The sequence below is a fragment of the Osmerus mordax genome, chromosome 11 (assembly GCF_038355195.1).
Source record: "Osmerus mordax isolate fOsmMor3 chromosome 11, fOsmMor3.pri, whole genome shotgun sequence".
In the NCBI taxonomy this organism is placed as follows: Eukaryota; Metazoa; Chordata; class Actinopteri; order Osmeriformes; family Osmeridae; genus Osmerus; species Osmerus mordax.
Window position 1 is genome coordinate 11,323,964 of NC_090060.1, and position 20,431 is coordinate 11,344,394.

The following is a 20,431-nucleotide window of genomic DNA, read 5'->3' on the forward strand; positions in this document are numbered from 1 at the left end:
ACTGTAACCATTTTCGTGCATTCCCTTTCCTGTTTCCGGAGCGCTGATCGGACTGAAACTGACTGGCTGTCGGCGAATGAGATAAACAAAGAGTCGGTGACTTTTAGGAATATTGTAAACACTCGCTAACCCTCTTAGGAAACATGGAGACTGGTGAGTTAACAGTTATTTGATTTTGTTTCATTCATTGTCACTTTTATAGATTGAAAGTGAGCTCAATTTGTGTTCCGTGTCTGAGAACAGGTTAGCACTAGCAATATACATTAGCATAGCTAAAGCCAGCTAGCTTGTCATTGCGGACACTGCTTAGGCTACTAGCCAATCATCTAACTGTATGTAATCTTTGGTGTAGCTGTATAAGTCCAACAACAATATAATGTCTTGCTAATTGTGTTCCCAACTATGCTTGCTGTTCCCTGTGTGGTGTTCATGATCTAAAAAAATTGCAAACTTTTTCAAAAGTTATATAGTGTTTCATTAAAACTAGGTAACGCTTCATGTACCTATTAGCTACAGGGTATGCAATGACTGTGCTTGCTAGCCAGCTAGATAGCAAGTCGTTAAGAACATTTAGTCATTCTCAATGATTTAACCGAAACACCGTAGCTATTTGCCTTAGCCTTTTCAAATATAAAAACATCTATTGTTGCTAGTATATGTAAAACAGCCCGACTGTCAGATGAATAGCCAGATGCCATAGTTTAAAATAAGAACAAGGGAGATTATGGGACTTTGACGTTATGACCATTATTGTGTTTTATTACCCTGTTCTAACCATATTGAGTTTTATGTGTAGTTTGATAGATATTCGGTATAAGTGTTTAGAAAAAAATGGGTGTTTAAAAAGAGCGTAGGTGTAAAAGACCATTGTGTTGATGGACCTGTAGACTGCATGTAAAGTTGCAAGTCACCATAGCATACTGCATTTGACCCCACTCCATAGAAAACGTGTGATGCTGTCAGTAGCTCCCATTCATGTTTTTGCATTATGTAGAAAGAGACAGTGACATACTTTGAAACGGGCTCAGCCTATCGCGTGTTTGCTTGGTGATACACCCCCCACTCTTGCGCACATTGCCCCCCCCCCCAATGAAAGTGAAACATAAATGTAAATCTTTTCTTGTTGGAATAATTCCAACTATGTATGTTGCAATCCTATCTCACACTGCAGCCTGTTTCAACCTGCTGTCATGGAAAATAATAGAGATGGCAGCATGCACAACTTTTTACTCTGAAAGTAAAATATCTCTACACAAGGGTGTACTTTATTGTTTAATTATGCACCCAATTTATATTATTTCATGTTTAGTCCACGTTTAAAGGCTGGGATTGCCCCTTCAAGATATTAGGAAGAAGTGCCTAGGCCAGAACGGTGCCAAATTATTGTGCTGCTTATATGCAATTAAAAAAAAATATATATATATATATATATATAAAAGTTAATACAAATTCTCTTTCCCCCCCCCCACTCCCTTTCTCTCCTTCTTCTGCTTCCTTCCTTCCTTCCTTCCTTCCTTCCTTCCTTCCTTCCTTCCTTCCTTCCTTCCTTCCTTCCTTCCTTCCTTCCTTCCTTCCTTCCTTCCTTCCTTCCTTCACACTCCTTCCTCTCTCCACTTCCTCCATTTCTCCACACCCATCCAACCTTTCTATATTTTCCCCCTCCTTCCTTCCTTCCTTCCTTTCCTCTCCACCCCCCTCCTTCCCCTTTCGAGGTTTGAGTCAGGAGAAGGTCACATCTTTCGTGAAGCGCTTGCGCGCGGAGCCACGCTACCTGCTGGCCCAGAATGTGTCCACCTGCATCGACCCACTGGAAGTGTGTCTGCATCGGCAGACTGTCCAGGACACTGTCCACATCTTCCAGCACACCATCCCCACAGAGGGCAAGCCTGTCACCAATCAGAAAAACTCAGGTAGGCCCACATCTGCCCACCCCTATAGGCCTAAATCGTTACTGATGTCAGTCACCAAGCACTCGATCCAGAAGCACTCAGGTAAGCTCAGACATGTGCACCTGAATGTCGACAAAGCCTACTGGAAGATCCTGCCCAGAAATGGGTCAACTCTGTTCAGTTAGTGATGATAAGGATGTTGACTATGATGATGATGCAGCCGATGGCAACAATTGACATATAACTGGACTAATTTCATTGGATTTCAGGGAGATGTTGGATCTTCTCGTGCCTCAACGTCATGCGACTTCCTTTCATGAAAAAGTTTAATATTGAAGAGTTTGAGTTCAGTCAGTCCTACCTCTTCTTTTGGGACAAGGTAAGGCAGAAGCCGCCCGTTGGCTAATTGTCCCAGGTTCTGTTTTTTTCGTTCTGTGTATATTGTGCTCTTGCTGCACTGGCCAGGTAAGCTATAGACAACCTCTGTGTTTGTTTACATTCAGTGCTTGATTTGTGTGAACTTGTTTCAGTCAGTGTGTGTTTGCTGGCTTTGTGTTGTCGTGGCCCTGCGTCCTACCATGACACTCATTGTCTCACTTAAAGCCCTCTTTGTGTGCTCTGCTCTGTCTGCTCGACAATGACTTCCTGGTTCCTACTCCGTCACACTGACCTCTCTCCTGCCCTCTCTCGCTTCTTTTCTCTCGCCTTTTCTATCGGTCTCTCGCCCTCCATCCTTCTTTTTTGTCTTTCCACGTGTCCTTTTCTATTCACCTGCCTCTACGTGGGTCACCCCCTGCTCCTTCCCACTGTCCCTCTGTCCCTCTGTCTGTACTTGCCCTCGCTAACCTTTCCTGTCGCTCTCCTTATCTCACCACTCTCCCCCCCCCCCCCCGTCCAGGTGGAGCGCTGCTACTACTTCCTGCAGGCGTGTGTGGAGACGGCCCAGAGGAAGGAGCCTGTGGACGGTCGCCTGGTGCAGTTTCTGCTCTCCAATCCAACCAATGACGGGGGACAGTGGGACATGCTGGTCAATCTCATTGGTCAGTTCTCAACCGGTTCTTGCTCAAACCTCCCTTTCTCTCTGTCTTGATGTACGTTTTTTTCTCCAGGTGCTTTCTTTCAATTCCAGTGCTCATATGAGTCCCAATACATAGAGATAATCGGGTGTGTAATTGCACGTCATTGCCCTGTTTCTATCACAACAGAAAAGTATGGAGTGATCCCAAAGAAGTGCTTTCCAGAGTCCCACAGCTCCGAGGCCTCGCGAAGAATGAACGACATCCTCAACCACAAGGTGGCTCACCTCGCCCAGTCACTCTCTCACTCACTCTCTGTCACACACGTTCGCTACACACACTCACACAAATGTTATGTTCCGGTGTGTTCTAGCTGAGAGAGTACTGTCTACGACTGAGGAACATGGTGGCCAGTGACTCGACCAAAGCGGAGCTGTCTGATGCCATAGACACCATGATTGAAGAGGTAACACACACTCACATCCCCTCTCTCTTTTTCTATTCCACATGTTCACTCTTGGCCTAACTTTAGACTCAGTTGCCCCACTTAGCCAGTGGAGGGCGCTGTAGGACAAGACATGGCTCTCAAGACCGAACCAAGACAGAAGCAACTAGATCCCAATAGTTGTGTTCTATTATGTAAGAGAAGTATCTATAGTTTAAACTCAAATACATGTCTTGTATTGATGTGACTGTTTTCAAACAGTATGATATGGTGTTGCTCATGTGTCGAGTCTGAGCATGTCTACTAATCTTATTGCATTCTCCAAACATACAGTACGTCATAATGTTTTGAATCTACGGGTGAAAATGTGAAATTCCAGTCTCTTTACTTTTTTCTCTATGCTTTTCTGAAAAACGAGTTGTGTGCGATTGTGAGGAAGTGTGAAAAAGCACACCCTCACACACGACTCACCAAGTCGATGACAGAATGTTCCATAAACAAGCCCTTTATCACGTAGCCCCTGACATTGAATGACAAAAGCAATTTGGTCTTCAGAAATAATAAGACGATGAGGGGAATGAAACTGGTGGTGTATGTAACACACGCACATGTGTGTGTGTGTGTGTGTGTGTACGAGCACTTGTGCATCCGCTTGCTCCGTGCACACTCTATACGTGAGTGTTGATGTGTCATATATATATATATATGTGTGTGAGGCCAGTCAGTCAATATCCCCAGAGAGAACGGTACATGCAGGGGCTCTCCTGCAGCCTGTGTTGGGGCTCTGCGTGTGTGGGTGTGCTGGTGTGTGTGGCTGCCTGCTTGTTTCAACAGCTATGTGTCTCTGCAGCAGCCAGTGTGGATGCCCCCAAACACTTCCCTCTCTGGTTGTGCAACCCTTCCAGTACTCCCGGCTGCCGCTCATGCACTGGCCAGGGGGGAGGTGAAGGGGCGGGTGGGGTGGGGTGGGGGGGTTATGGGTTTGTCAACGTTGTTTGTTTGTCCACCTGGAAGCAGTTTGTTTTGTGTAACGAAGCTCCGGGTTCAAAGAGAGCAGGGGAGGTGTGTTCGGTTCCGCTTGGAACGGCGAGAAAAGGGAGGCGAGGGGGACGGGCGGGAGGATGTGGGAGGGAGGACAGGGGAGGGAGGACGGGGGAGAGAGGACGGGGAGGAGAGGACGGGGGAGAGAGGACAGGGGAGAGAGGACGGGGGGGAGAGGACGGGGGGGAGAGGACGGGGGAGAGAGGACGGGGGAGGGAGGACGGGGGGGAGAGGACGGGGGGGAGAGGACGGGGGAGGGAGGACGGGGGGGAGAGGACGGGGGGGAGAGGACGGGGGAGGGAGGACGGGGGGGAGAGGACGGGGGGGAGAGGACGGGGGGGAGAGGACGGGGGGGAGAGGACGGGGGGGAGAGGACGGGGGGGAGAGGACGGGGGAGGGAGGACGGGGGAGGGAGGACGGGGGAGGGAGGATGGGCGAGAAGACGGGGGAGGGAGGACGGGAGGGGGAGGACGGGAGGGGGAGGGGGGACGCTGTAGGAAACAAACGGAGTGTCAAACACATGGAGGGGTCGCCGAGAAGATGCCTTGTGGAGAGGTATAGTGAGGGCCATTGTGCTGTGCTGGAGCTGACGAGGAGCGCGCTAATTAGCCAGCGCTCGTTGATTAGATTACGCCACACGCTGATGTTCGGAGATTGGCAAGTTATTAGTCATTAATTAGCCTTGCCCACAACCAGCTCCCCCTTTTCATGCTTATCATTACACGCTAAGGATGTTGTCACGGTAGACAGTCACCAACATGCCCGACATGGTTGCATGGTTATTACAGTGGATTACCGCTCCGGTCGCAGGCTTGGCAGGCTTGTTGTGGCTCCGAGGCCGAGGGCCTATTAAGAAGTTCAGAAACCAACATCCAAAGATGTATGGCAGCACTCATCAGCTTTGAAAAAGAATTAATCTACTACGTTCATGCTCTGATGAAACGTTAGTGTACTTTGTTTGACGGCCAAAGTAAAAGGGTGAAACAGGCCCTGTCCCAGTGTTTTATCTATGTTTTGGGTTTAGAACCACAGTAAGAGCCTCTTTCCTGGAAGCTGCGTCCAACTCCTTCACTGCCCGACAAAGAGTGTGTGTGTGTGTGTGTGTGTGTGTGTGAGCAGCTCTGGAGATTTTCTACGAGACAACATCTGAGAGAAGTCCGGTCTTTGAACCCGCCTTTGCCGTTCTGGGCTAAAAGCGTAAATGAGGGCCTGGCAGGAGCCCTGGGTGGAAACACCACAGGACTTTCTGTTACTTATCAATTCATTCGCTTTGGGTGGCTTGATTTAGGCCACCTGGCGTGACGGCACCAACGGGATTAGCTCTTTGTTACCCATGCAGCAGATAAGGTCACCTAAATCAAGTGCACCTCGAGTGGTCTCATTGAAGAAGGAGATCTGCATGGGCCCGGTCGGCCTGTCATGCAGAGCGTGTGTGATGTGGAGTGATGTACACCAGCTCCGTGTCGGAGCCCCGTGCGGTGCGTACGTGTTCAACATCAGTGCTCTGCCCCCTAAAGTGGGACTGACATCTCCTCCATCTCAACAAGGGCTCAGCCAGGACTCTTTGAGACACTCGCCCACGTGCAAATGAACTGCACGTAACGTGTTCAGCTCCACGCCACGTCGGAGAACGACACGTCGGGGCTCTTGGAGGAGTGGGAAGGACCGGATGGTAAGCGTGTGAAGACCATGGAGCGTCCAATTGGACGTGTCCTACCAGAGGAAGGCATGTGTGTTGGCTCATGGAGGTGGACTCCAGGACAGAGAGAAGTCCCACTCGAGCCGTCAGTTCGTATTTCGCTATGTGTTCGCTGTGTTTTGCTGTGATTTGTAAAGACCCCATGTGTTTTCTGTTTATGCGGCATGACAGTTCCAATCAACTGAGGGAGTTTCTCACACCCAAACCGCTGATGCGTGTGTCATTTGCTTACATTTTCATGTACAATACTAGATGTCCGGGGACGTTATGAAAAGAGCAGTGAAAACAGAACATGCATTCTAGATTGCAAAATGCTTGCTGGTTCTGAGAGAGGATGTCAGGGGTCTAGGGCAGGGTTCAAGGCCAGGGGTCTAGGACTGGAGTCTGGGGAAGCAGAGTTCCTAGGCAGGTCCTGAACAACCGTCACTGCTAGGTGTCCCGTCCTGCTGCCACGGTTTCTGTTTGTTTGCCTCTGCACGCTTGTTTGAGCAACAGGACACCTGTAAACAAACGACACATGCAATGAGAAGGAGGCAGAGCTTTGGACGATGCTAACTGCTAGCGTGCAGGCTTCCTCTGTGTTTACATTGGGAGACATGCAAACGGGCTACCATAACTGCCAGCTAGCCATCACGCTATAGACAGATCCGGACCCAGATGCCCCTGCCAGGCCAATTGCAGGCCCTATTACCCCCAGCTGGCTTTGGTTCCCGCACAGTACCGCCAGCAGCAGCAACATCTGGGCAACAAGGGGGCAGCCAGCATTAGTTCCATGCTAGGTGGGCTGGACACGAGCGGGAGGCACCTATCAGATCCATGAAGGGGGGACACGGTAAGTGTAAACCTCTGGAAGAGGAAACACGTTGAGAATTGAAAAGCTACATTGCAGGTTTAACAGGACGTCCGCTTTCGTTAATTGTTGTCATTTGAGGGTTTCTCAATGAAGATGGATATGTCTGCGTTGTTTATAAATAGGACCAATCCTACAGCCGGCCGGGGTAATGCACGGAGGTTGTTTCCCCCCCGAACAAACACTCCACCGGGGTCAACTTCCTGTTTTGGTCAATACCAGCTGATCCCTGCCGTGCTGTCCAATAAGGCCCCTAATTTAAACCTTCTGGGCTGGGACACGACCAGCGGGTGGCCTTGAAGATGCCTGTTCAAAGCCAGGCCAAAGACTGCGTGGTCTCAGATTTCAATGGGTTGTAACCTGTTTGTGTGACTATGGCTCTCACGTCATATCTATATTTGGACACTGAGGTAGCCTGAAAGATGCCTGCCTAGAATCAAAACTCACAACACTGAATGTGTTTCTGTCTGGAGTCTGGAGTGCGTAGCTCCTTTAGAGAGACACACAGGGAGTGGAATTATGTCGGCTGACAAACACACACATAAAAAAAAGGGTTTGTAAAAACGCTTGCACAAACACACACAGTCAGTGTCTGGCTCAGACCAGCACTCGTAATTCTCCCTTCATCAGACACTTGTGGGCGCACACACACACACACACCCCTGTTGGCTTGTTCCCCCTGAATGATGTCTGTCTGTTTCCTGAAAGGGGGAGAGGGGTGGGGACAAACAGAGCTTTCTGTCTGTGTGCCACCTTCTTGTCCTTCTCTCCTAAGTCTGTCAGCTACCCACCCTCTCCGTCTTTCCATCCCTGCCTCCTTTTCTGTCTTCCTCTCCTTCCCTCCCTTCTTTCTTCCCCTCCCTCCCTCCCTCTCTATCTATCTGTCTGTGTGTCCATACTTCCCTGGCGGTATGTCCTTTCAGGACAGGTGTTCCAATATTGACTGTGAGGTCTGCCGTGACGTCAGGGGGGTCTGTCTCATTGTTCCGAGCAGTCCTTGTGTGTGTCAGCCCTGGCCTCCAGGTCTGCCGTGTTGGGTTTGGCAGTGCCATCGTTTATTTAACCTGCCAAGCCTGGGAGAGTGATGGGAGGCGTGGCAAGACAGAGGGGCGCAGGGGGCAGAAGAGGCTGTTTGTGTGCCTGGGGCATCTGGGTAAACAGACTCTAGGGACGGGCACCTCTGGCGTCTGGCCTGCCTTCCAGGGCCACCGGACAGTGGAAACAAACCCAGCTTGAAAGGATACGTGTGCAAGCGCGCTGCCTATGTTCGTGCCATCCCAGTGTGTGTAAAAGGTGAGGGTTTACTCTGAGGGCTCTGGGAAGGTGGGCGGGCGGGGTGGGGGGGGGGATGGTTGAGAGAGAACCGCCCTCATATCGACCTGAAGCCAGGAATGTCATTAGCAGTTTAAGTGCTGTTGATACAGTGGAAAAACAGCAGCCAGGAGCCCCAGAGCTTCGGTGAGCCGCTTTGGTGAGACGCCTCCGAGCCAAACATAACCCCCCCCCTCCTCTGCCTGCTCTATTTTTCAACCCCGCCGTGACTTTAATTCGTCTGGATTTAGTCAAATGTAAATGAAAACAGTCAAAAGTCGACAGGGCGCCCTCGTAAATATAGGCGGAGGTCACGTAACTGGCCGTCGATGTATGGTCGGCCCCCTACACCGTGAGGACCACTCAGTCCTGTCAGCATGCCAAGGGTGCGTGTTGGTGATTTATCCGTTGTAATTAGTTAGTTATCACCAGGCCTGACTCTCTTATCTACCCAAGACAATGGCCGCCTTTCTGGCAGTAGCCTTAGCGCCCCGGTCGCGTGTGATAGCGAAAGCATATGTATTTATATACCCAAACCCTGGGAGAAGAGAGAAGGAAATTCCTGAGATTACTCTATCGGTGTGTACGGAAGGCCGGTTCTGAGAAACGGGACCAGAACCGGAGCGGGGCGAGGGAGGAGAGAGAGACCGCAGGAAGACACACAGAGACGGAGGAACGTTGGGGGGGCGAGGGGAGCGTTTGGCTCGGAGGATATCCTCCAAATAGCTATTTGCAAAGAGGGGTGATGGTGGAGGTGTTAAAAGGGTATGTTGTGTTATGCTGTGACTCTTGAGGTGCAGGGGTCGTCTCTGGTCTGACCTTAGGGGAGCTTCAGGCTACAACGGAGAAGCTAGAGGATTAACCACACGCTGCCCAATCACTTCCTGTCTATCTTCCTGGACAAGTCAACTTTGAATACTCCGTCTTAAATCTTGACCAACCCTCTCTGTCTTGTGTGTGTGTGTGTGTTTTCTCCAGGTGTTCCGGGTGGCCAGTGTGTGTCTGGGCAGCCCCCCCGAGACGATCTGCTGGGAGTACAGAGACAAGGACAAGAACTTCCACCGTATGGGCCCCATGTCCCCACAGGAGTTCTACCGGGAGCACGTCAAACCCCTGTACAACGTCCAGGACAAGGTAGGCAGATCCCACCCTCAGCACCCACGTCCTCCTCCCCCCGGCCCAGCCGGGACCCTCGCAGACACACACTCTCCCCTGCAGACGCGGCCCCACACAGCTGTGGATGTGCGAGCCGACTTCTCCCGCAACATTTCATCACTTCTTTCTTTTCAGAGTTCTCCTTTGTCCTGATTTGGATGGGTGGGTCCCTGTGGGAGGTTGTACAGTGTAACAGGTCTATTTGACCGGTTTCTGTAGATCTGCCTGGTGGCTCCTACGATCTTAGACCCCTCCTTTATGTTGGAGACGTAACAGATGTGTTGTGTTTGCTGCAGATCTGTCTGGTGAACGACCCCAGGCCTCAGAACCCCTATGGGAAGCTCTACAGTGTGGAGTTCCTGGGCAACATGGTGGGAGGTCACAACACACTGTACAACAACCAGCCAATCCAGCTGCTCAAGAAAGCTGCTGCAGAGTCCATTAAGGAGGGAGAGGTTTGTGTGTGTGTGTGTGTGTGTGTGTGTGTGTGTGTGTGTGTGTGTGTGTGTGTGTGTAAATGGGCCTGCTTGAATTTCTATATGAATCATTATACAGTTTATATAATTTATTGCAATTCTCTAATGTGTGTGTGTGTTGTCCTGATCCAGGCTGTGTGGTTCGGCTGTGATGTAGGAAAGCATTTCCACGGAAAACTGGGCATCAATGACATGAACGTGTAAGTATTGTTTCGCGTGCCTGTTTTTGTGCATACAGCACAGACGGTTTACTTGTTTTTGTCCATGCAATTTTAATGATTACTTTTGTGTGTGTGTGTGTGTGAAGGTTCAACCATGAGCTGGTGTTTGGCGTGTCGGTGAAGAATCTGTCCAAGGCTGAGAGGCTGATATTTGGAGACTCCATGATGACCCACGCTATGATCCTCACTGCGGTCACTGACAAGGTACACACACACACACACACACACGCACACACACACACAAATCTCCTTTCACACATGTCCCTAATCGCAATGGTTTTTTTCATCAAAAAGTATCTGGCCTGTTTATAGTGGTCTAATCGGCTGCAGTTTAAAAAAAATTGCTTTCAATTTCCCTCAGTAAGTAACCACAGCTGTCAGCAGGTCCTCTCCTCTTTTTTTATTTTCTTCTTCTCTGTCACAGCTGCACAGCATTCCCAGTGTTCTTATTATGGGATAGCTCCAGTGTTCTTATTGTGGGATAGCTGCAGTGTTCTTATTGTGGGATAGCTCCAGTGTTCTTATTGTGGGATAGCTCCAGTGTTCTTATTGTGGGATAGCTGCAGTGTTCTTATTGTGGGATAGCTGCAGTGTTCTTATTGTGGGATAGCTCCAGTGTTCTTATTGTGGGATAGCTGCAGTGTTCTTATTGTGGGATAGCTGCAGTGTTCTTATTGTGGGATAGCTGCAGTGTTCTTATTGTGGGATAGCTCCAGTGTTCTTATTGTGGGATAGCTGCAGTGTTCTTATTGTGGGATAGCTCCAGTGTTCTTATTGTGGGATAGCTGCAGTGTTCTTATTGTGGGATAGCTGCAGTGTTCTTATTGTGGGATAGCTGCAGTGTTCTTATTGTGGGATAGCTGCAGTGTTCTTATTGTGGGATAGCTCCAGTGTTCTTATTGTGGGATAGCTGCAGTGTTCTTATTGTGGGATAGCTGCAGTGTTCTTATTGTGGGATAGCTGCAGTGTTCTTATTGTGGGATAGCTGCAGTGTTCTTATTGTGGGATAGCTGCAGTGTTCTTATTGTGGGATAGCTGCAGTGTTCTTATTGTGGGATAGCTGCAGTGTTCTTCTCACCCCCCAGTTTACTGAACTGGTGTTTCGACCACCTGTCTCTCCCAGGCTACACAGATAACCTCCCTCACTCTGTCTATCCACCCAGAACATCCACCGGGTGTCTGTTCTTAATGTTCTAAACATGTGTGTGTGTGTGTGTGTGTGTCTCTCTCTCTCCCCCTTTGTTTCTCCCTCCCTCTCTTCTATCTCTGTCTCTCTCTTGCTCTCTCGCTGTCTGTCCCTCCTCTGCCTCTCGCTTGCTCTCAGGATGGGAAAGATGGGGGGTATGAGAAGTGGAGGGTGGAGAACTCCTGGGGAGATGACCGTGGGAATAAAGGTGAGAGCCCCCCCCCCCCCCCCCGACACACACACAGAGAACACCAAGGGTTAGGGTTAGGGGAGGCAGAGCGGAGCCTCTCTTTCTCACGAGGCCTTGTGCCGTCTCACCGGCTTCCTTCCAGACAGGAGGGTAGTGAAGAGAGACCCGCTCTCTTCCTGTTTGCAGGATTAGTGAGAATGGCCTCCTCCTGACTAGTCTCTTTATGAAGCTTTAATTGGCTGCCGGGAGAGCGGACCTGCCCCTGGTCATGGCTATCTGGAGCGTGGTCCTGTCTGCCCATTCACCTAGTCTCCCTCAGATGGACAGAGTGAGGGGGCGGGGGAGAACAAACTCACCCTCTGTCCATCTTTGTGTCGGTCTCCCCCACACACATTTCTATCTTCATCCCTTGACCACTACCCCCCCTCCCGTACCCACACACACCACACACACACACACACACTGCTGAGCTCTACATTCCAGGGCAGATTACAGAGGGTTATTTCAGTTAACTTCCATGTGCACTCCCACTCCCTTGCACATTCACCTCACCACATCTGCATATGGAGGCAAACCCAGCGGGGATGTTCTGCAAACGAAACATCTTAGCACGCCTATCATATTCCATAAACACCCGTGTGAAGGGATTTCTGCTGCTTCCTATTCATCCCGCGGACGTATTAATAAAGTTATGGAAAACAAATGACAGAGGAGGGCTGTCGGCAGAGATGCTGGGGCTGGGGAGACAGTTGGAGGGAGAGAGAGAAGGGGGGGGGGGGCTGTCATCACGATGGAAGAGGGAGGAAAGGAAAATGTGTTTTTGTGACCCGTAGGGTTAAGTCGTCCCCCGGGACCCTGTTATGGGATCTACTGTACTGTGGACTACAACTCCCAGCCGCCTGCCTCTCAAAGGCTAGCTTCACTAGATTGATAGTTCCAGCTCTCCGACTGTCGTGCTCACACTTTATTATACACGTATTCACAATGTGGGTTATATCCCCCCCTCTCTGAGGTGTGCTATTTCATTTTGACATTGTGGATATTTATGTGCTCTGCAATATCCTGCCTTAACACTTTTTCCTCATGTTATATATGACCTCTTATATTTGTTCTCCCACACTGGCAGAAGTCACCACAAGGAGGGTTTTTTCTGTTCTCTGATTATTATTCCCATGTTCGGAAGATCGTGTTACTGTTGACTACAGACTTGTATTTATGTGTTCAAGTGATTCGTTCACCAGTGACCAAAGGATTGAAAATAAATGTCTCAGGAGGAGACAGGAGCCGACTTATAACAATCGCATCGAGCCTATTCTGTTCTGTTGTTGCTCTGTCCCAGCAGTTCTGTATGGCCCAGTCCAGAACAGTCTTCGGCTAAAACAAAATGGCGGCTGGCCGGGTACATCACAAATGTCTGTCTGAAGAGAAGGCAGCACATCTGCCCTCCTGTTAAGACAAATAATGACGCTATACACAAACGCCGCCCAACGCTTCCAGGAAGAACACGCACAAACACTGAAACCATAGACACGGCCAATCCTGGGGCATTGTTGTGACCTCCTGCACGTTCCGCTGGTCACAGTGACGTCGTCGATAAGTCAGCTTGTCAGCGGGGAGTGATGCAGTCAGTCAGTCACTGGGAGAGGAGCGAAGCACGCATTCAGAATCTGGCCCCCAGCTTTAAGCAGCTGCTCGAGACCAGTACTAAGATATCTGTCAGAGTGTGTGTGGGTGTGTGTGTGTGTGTTATACGAGTTTGGTGGAGGCAGTAGACCTAGATGGGCACATAGAGGAGGCAACGATAAAGGAGGAATACTACGATCATCGAGTTTTTCCTGCTGTAGCTACTCGACACATTCCCAGCAAGCTCTCTTGATTGAACGTGCGCCCCACTGTCTGAGAGAGAGTGAGATAGATTAGAGGGAGACAAAGACGCGGCGAGGGGGAAAGAGAGAATGTCCATGTGTGTTGAGTCTGCATGTGCGTGCTTCCTGGGAACGAGGGCTCTGCAGCCCTGGGCTGGATCAGGCGGCTCCAGGGCACTTCTGAAAGTATTCAGAGCTTCTAGAGGGGAGAGAATGGAAGCCTCCATCTATCACTACTCCCCTTTTTTTTGGGGGGGGGGGGGGGGGGATCATGAGGAAATTGTATAATCCGTTCTTAACAATTTGAATTCATGTTGTTTTGGGTCTGCGCGGGTGGAAGGTGGGTGGGTGCGGGAAGGGGAATGCGTGTATCGAGGGAATTAGGAGGCGTCTGAGTACGTGCACGGCCCCAGCGCCGGGCCCATCTGTCAGGGTGGGGTTCAGGAGCTGAGAGCAGCCGAGACTGAGTGACGTTCAGGGTGGAAGTGGTTATGTGGTGGTGGGGGGGACGGGGGTCCTGATAGAACAATGGCTGTTAGCAACATGGGTGACGACGGAGAGCACTCACACTCCACCTCTCCTCTCCCTCCGCTTCCTCCCTCTCGGCCTTATGTTTGCAGTTCATCTGTCGGAGAGGCGTCTGTAGAGATGATTTAGAGGCAGTGGAAAACTTGCATGTTGGTATTTGAACCTTGTGATCATGCATTAAGATACTCATGAAGTCTACACATTTCCACCGTCCTATCTCCATTAATAGGTCATATATTGGTAATAATAATCTGTTGATCCTGTCTGTCTGTCTGTCTGCAGGTTATCTGATCATGACTGATGATTGGTTCTCTGAGTATGTCTACGAGGTGGTGGTGGACAAGAAATATATCCCTCCTGAGGTCCTGGATGTGATGCAACAGGATCCCATCGTACTTCCTGCCTGGGACCCAATGGGAGCCCTGGCATAACTATGGCAACCCAACTCTCACAGCCCCGCCCCGCCTTGTCCCCATGGTCTGTTTGACTCCGCCCCACCACTCTGGTTCCACCTCTCCATAGACCACGCCCCCCCACCCTTCCTCAAACCACCACAGCCTGTTCTAGACAAAATAAAGTTTTTGTTTTCTTTTTTACTGGACTCGTATGTCTCCGGCCTAACTTTATTTCGTCCTGTGGTGTGTCTTATTCCTGTGAGAGATTCAGAGTTCAGAGGTTGTCCTGTTCCATGTTTTAAACTGCGTCAACATTCTCTGGTGTGTAGCGTGCTGACAGCTCTGTGTGCCTGATAACCTCCACCATGTCCCAGGGTCACGTCCTGCTCCAGCGCTCCTTTCTCCGTCACACGGCGATGTTCGGCCAACATCATGTCCAGCAGAGTGATTTAAACCATGGCTAACCCCCACCTCTAACCCTCCCGCCCCCCTGCCCTTCCTCTCCTCCTCTCACCGATATCTCCCTGTTCTCTCCGTGTTCTTTGCTGCTAGATAGCCAATCGGGAGTAGCTGGGCAAGACGGGAAGCGACAAGGCGGGCCTGACCCCTGACCTCTAAGGCACGGGGCTAATCAGTTGAGTTATAGCCACCTCAGACAGGCCTGTGGCGGGGAGGGGAGAGCTAGCTCAGCAGCTAGCTGAGAGTCTGTGATGGGTTCACTCTGGGGTGAGTGCAGGGACTGGCAGGGCCCAGAGGGGGAAGAATGAGGGCAGGAACCAGAGATTAGGAGGACAGGTTTGAGAGGACAGGAATCGTTAGATGGGGTGAAGGCGACAGGCAGTGGGGTAGTTAGATGGGGTGAAGGCGACAGGCAGTGGGGTAGTTAGATGGGGTGAAGACGACGTAGTGGGGTAGTTAGATGGGGTGAAGGCGACAGGTAGTGGGGTAGTTAGATGGGGTGAAGGCGACAGGTAGTGGGGTAGTTAGATGGGGTGAAGGCGACAGGCAGTGGGGTAGTTAGATGGGGTGAAGGCGACAGGTAGTGGGGTAGTTAGATGGGGTGAAGGCGACAGGTAGTGGGGTAGTTAGATGGGGTGAAGGCGACAGGTAGTGGGGTAGTTAGATGGGGTGAAGGCGACAGGTAGTGGGGTAGTTAGATGGGGTGAAGGCGACAGGCAGTGGGGTAGTTAGATGGGGTGAAGGCGACAGGTAGTGGGGTAGTTAGATGGGGTGAAGGCGACAGGCAGTGGGGTAGTTAGATGGGGTGAAGGAGACAGGTAGTGGGGTAGTTAGATGGGGTGAAGGCGACAGGCAGTGGGGTAGTTAGATGGGGTGAAGGCGACAGGTAGTGGGGTAGTTAGATGGGGTGAAGGCGACAGGTAGTGGGGTAGTTAGATGGGGTGAAGGCGACAGGTAGTGGGGTAGTTAGATGGGGTGAAGGCGACAGGCAGTGGGGTAGTTAGATGGGGTGAAGGCGACAGGCAGTGGGGTAGTTAGATGGGGTGAAGGCGACAGGTAGTGGGGTAGTTAGATGGGGTGAAGACGACGTAGTGGGGTAGTTAGATGGGGTGAAGGCGACAGGTAGTGGGGTAGTTAGATGGGGTGAAGGCGACAGGTAGTGGGGTAGTTAGATGGGGTGAAGGCGACAGGTAGTGGGGTAGTTAGATGGGGTGAAGGCGACAGGTAGTGGGGTAGTTAGATGGGGTGAAGGCGACAGGTAGTGGGGTAGTTAGATGGGGTGAAGGCGACAGGTAGTGGGGTAGTTAGATGGGGTGAAGACGACGTAGTGGGGTAGTTAGATGGGGTGAAGGCGACAGGTAGTGGGGTAGTTAGATGGGGTGAAGGCGACAGGTAGTGGGGTAGTTAGATGGGGTGAAGGCGACAGGTAGTGGGGTAGTTAGATGGGGTGAAGACGACGTAGTGGGGTAGTTAGATGCAATGAAGGCTGCCTCCCACTGGGATTCTAAAAACAACCCTTTCTTTTCACAGCGAAATCATTCCAGTTTCCACAGATCCCTGTACAGACAAGGGCAGAAAACCCCTTATCCTCTCCTCTCTGTAGTCTCCACCTCTGTTCAGCCCCTTCGGAGGCCTCTAGATTTCCCCTGTGCTCAGATAGCGGAGTGAGAAACGAACGGTGACAGAGATGCATGAGGAGATTGAGGTTATGTGTCTGGTTGTGTGTCTGGTTATGTGTCTGGTGTTTGTGCAAGACTGAACCAGAGAGAGAGAGTGACATCTATTGAGTCTCTTAGTTCTCTTGCACGTCATGACACACAAAACGTTCTACACATGCTTAGCCTGGATGTCTGCTAGTTGACCCGGCCCAATAGTGCAGTCTTTGGTCCCCACGCTCGGCAGATTTCCCCCCTTTACTATACTCCAGTCAGAATGAAAATGTCCCCGTCTGAATATAAATTACATGAGAAATGGGAATATGCTTGTAGATGGCTATGATAGGTAGCTTGATTGACAGGTGTCTGGTCAAAGCCTCGGTCATTTCCTGGAAGAGTTGGTGTTTTCCTTTGAACCGACATGATTTAGAGGCGGGAGTACAGATGCTTGCCCAGCTCTCCGCTCGAAGCTGTCAAATCTCCGGTTTCACAACTGCCCTGGGATGCTGACCAGTGTGTCTTCATAAATGTTTGGCAGCGTGGATTTTTGGTGTACGGTTGAAGCTAACAGTTTAAAAGTTTATTGTTGCAATGTATTTGAGGCATTAAGAAGGTACATGTTTTAAGGTAGTTAGACTTTTTACATGAATGTGCCCAACCTCTAAATCAGAGTCTGGAGGAGATGAGTGTTTAGGTTTCTTGTTACAGGTATTCAGCATCTATGTCTATGCATGTCATCAGGCATCTCTGATGTGTGTATCAGCCTAATTAACTATTGAATCCTTAACCTCCAATACTCCTCAACTCTACTGTACCCTCCTCCCTACCTCCCTCTCCATGCTCTCTACCCACCACTCTACCCTCCTCCCAACCCTCTATCCTACTCTCTATCCTTCTTTCCTATTTCAGCTGTTTACTCTGTCTACCTTTCCTCATATATATAGTATTTCGCTCAACCTCTCTCTCTCTCTCTCTAGTAGCCAGACAAACATCAACCCCAGGTTTGACGTCATCAGTCTGTTAAGTCCAGGTCACAATCCACAACGTTTTTCTGTCGAACAATAACCCGTTCACCTTCTCCCGAGTGTGTGTGTGTGAGAGTGCTTGTGTTTGTTTTACGGATAGTTTCTTTGAACAGGAAAGTCACACCACCCTAGAACCAGTGTCATTATTTTGTCACCCCCACCTTCTCATTCCCATGGTCTCCTCTGTCGTCCTCCTATCACTGTTGGGTTGTGTATCTTTAAAAAGGATTAACCCAGTACTTCAGTTGAGACAGATTGGAATGACGCTTAACCCACACAGGCATTAAGAATTGGAGACTGGAACAGACTCCATAGAGCCCTGTAAGTGTGTGTGTGTGTGTGTGTGTGTATTTGAAAGAGATGTTATTTACGAAATAACAATGGCCAATAGTTTTGTCTGTCTTTGTGTATCACATTTGCATACACACAGTGAAGCCAGGAGACTCCCGTTGACTTTTTGGCTGTCCCTGGCAGGGCTTTGTGCAGGTGCCGGCAAGAGGGTCACTTTTCTTACAGACAGACAGGGCAATCTCACAGCCTCACAGACAAGGGCCTCTCCTCTCTCTCTCTCTCTCTCTCTCTCTCTCTCTCTCTCTCTCATCCTCTCCCTCTGTTTCTCACTGTCTCTTTTTCTTTCTCACGCTTTGTCTCCGATTCTGTCTCTCTTTCTTTTGCTTTTTCAGAAATATGTTTGTTGGATTAGGAGCAAGGGATCCCTGCCCCCTACAAAAGCTCAGGGAGCGTGTGTATTTGCATCAGCGTTAGTGCGTGTGATCGGCCGTGTGTTTGTGTGTGGGTGTGAGTGTTAAACAAGGCCAAGTAGAGTGAGGCCTTTCCTAAGCCTTAGCTGCTGAGTGGAGCCTGCGTCTGTCCCCTGCCTGGTCATGAAAGATGCTGAGCCCTGACTGAGCGGAGGTCTACGGAGCACTCACCACCCCTTCCAGGTAGGACACTCTTCTCGCCGTCGCCATAGTAACATCGCTCACACGGTGCTCCGGACAGTGCCGAGGACGCAGCTACAGGAATATTCCGTCGTTCCAGTGCCAGAATAGTTTGGACTTGTTCTAAGCAGGTCCAGAACCAGGGATCAATGCGACGGGTTTGTTTCGCCACGGACACACACACACACATGTTCATGCAATCACACATGTATGGAGCAACTACCAAAATAGTTGAGATCGACATATGATTCCAAGAACCTGGCCCATGTTCTAAACTGATTGTTGATGTTAATGATCCAAGATGGGGGGGGGGGGGGGGGAGGATGTGATCTCCTGGCAGTTTTTTGCTTGGAGACTCACTAATGGAGAGTCAGAGAGGGCTATATGTTTGACACAGTCCAGGCTGAACACATATCTAGACTGTGTTGTGGAAAGTCTTATTCTCTGGTGTGTGTGTGTGTGTGTTGCTTCATGGAAACCCTCTCTGATTATGCTTGTCACGTCCAGGGCTCAGGGGAATGTGATGGACCATGAGAACACGTTTCGAAAGAGAAAACCTGAGAACACCGTGTGCTATTTACCAAAGAGTCATTTGCAATCGACCAGCACTCACATCAAACTACATAACTGTTAATCTGTCCTTGAGGGGTGACTTCGACCGAGTTTGTGGCTGCAGTTCTTCCTGGAACTGCTAGAGGGGGTTGTATCCTACCCAGCCAAGCGCATGAAAAAATATGAAGTCCAGAAGATTAAATAGGTTTGAAGAGGGCTGTGAGAGATGCGGAGGGGATAGAGAGGGTTGAGAATCTACAGGGAAAATAAAATAGAGGTGCAGTGTGATCAAGAGGGAAAGAAGGGGCGGGGCAGGATTTCTGGCTCCTGATAGGGAGCTACAGACGCTCGGAATGGATGTGATTGGTCAGGTTAAGCTGTCTGTTTCCTTCACCTCCAGCTCTGTCTGTGTCTTAACCCATCTTACGTCTTACTTGATATCCTGTCTTTTATCTGTCTTCGAGCTCTTCTCTTACTAGCCACGCCTCTTCTCTCTGCCTTTCTCACCGTTTTCTCTCTTTTCCTCTCTCGCTCTCGCTCTCTCTCTCTCTTCCTTTCTTTCTTTCTTGCTCTCTCGCTCTCTCTCTCTCTCTCTCTCTCTCTCTCTCTCTCTCTTCCTTTCTCTCTCGCTCTCTCTCCCCCCCCCCCTCTCTCTCCTCCTCCTTGTAACTCAGTACACAGAGGGAATGCTTTCTCACACATTAGTGTCACCAAGTTCAGGGAGTAATTAATTTTTTCTTCCAGACCCCAGACCAGGGAGAACTATACTTCACATCATTTCGTACTTTCTTTCTTTTTCTCCTGCTCTACCTCCCTCACACCCCAACACAGAAGTTTACTTTGGTCTGTATGCATATATATCTTGCACTCTCTCTCTCTATATACGTATATGTAAATACGTATATATATACTGTCTGACATATTGATAATATAATCAGATATCTGACCACATATAGTGTAGCAGTTTGTAGCTGATTGAAAACATTTCAAAAGGGCTGGGTGTTCTCCATCTCTGTGAATTTAAACCCCAAGTGACGAACTGACTCAAAAGAAAAACAAGCCCTTCCACTTCAAGTTCAGATACAGAACGGATCCAACACATAATCATGATGTTACAGCATGATAACATACATTTTCTTAGTAGAGTAACTCGTTTGAGTTTGCTGGGGACAAAAAGGTGATAAGCTCCTTCTGTCCCCCTCCATTCCAAGTGATTGTGACATGGTTAGCTGTTGGAGGACGCACAGTCTGTACTGTGTGTGAAAGAGGTGAGTGTGTGGGTGACAGCAGAGGGTTAAGCTGCTCATGGTATTCTGCCCGGGAAGGACTGCACCCCAACGCCACGGAGAGGGAGCATTGCTTGGCGTTGGACCCTTGCTTCCTAAAACAGTAGAGCGGTAATGTCTCATTTGGAGCAATCCTGGGTTGAGCTGATGTTTCTTTTTGATTGATATCAAGGCTTTCAGATGCCTACCTTAATGGTTTACTCCCCAGACTGGTTTGTTTTGGTTCCATGTGGGCGACGGCATAGT

General features: G+C 49.8%; 1 protein-coding gene across 1 annotated transcript; it reads left to right on the forward strand.

Annotated features, from left to right (window-relative positions):
- Positions 1–31: 31 nt before the first annotated feature.
- On the forward strand, positions 32–14,473 carry blmh (bleomycin hydrolase). Its single transcript, XM_067246359.1, has 12 exons — positions 32–153; positions 1,713–1,910; positions 2,159–2,268; positions 2,788–2,929; positions 3,095–3,183; positions 3,279–3,371; positions 9,230–9,385; positions 9,703–9,861; positions 10,015–10,082; positions 10,190–10,307; positions 11,428–11,497; positions 14,155–14,473. The coding sequence occupies exons 1-12, from the start codon at positions 144–146 to the stop codon at positions 14,301–14,303; spliced, it is 1,362 nt and encodes a 453-aa protein (XP_067102460.1). The 5' UTR covers positions 32–143; the 3' UTR covers positions 14,304–14,473.
- Positions 14,474–20,431: the final 5,958 nt, after the last annotated feature.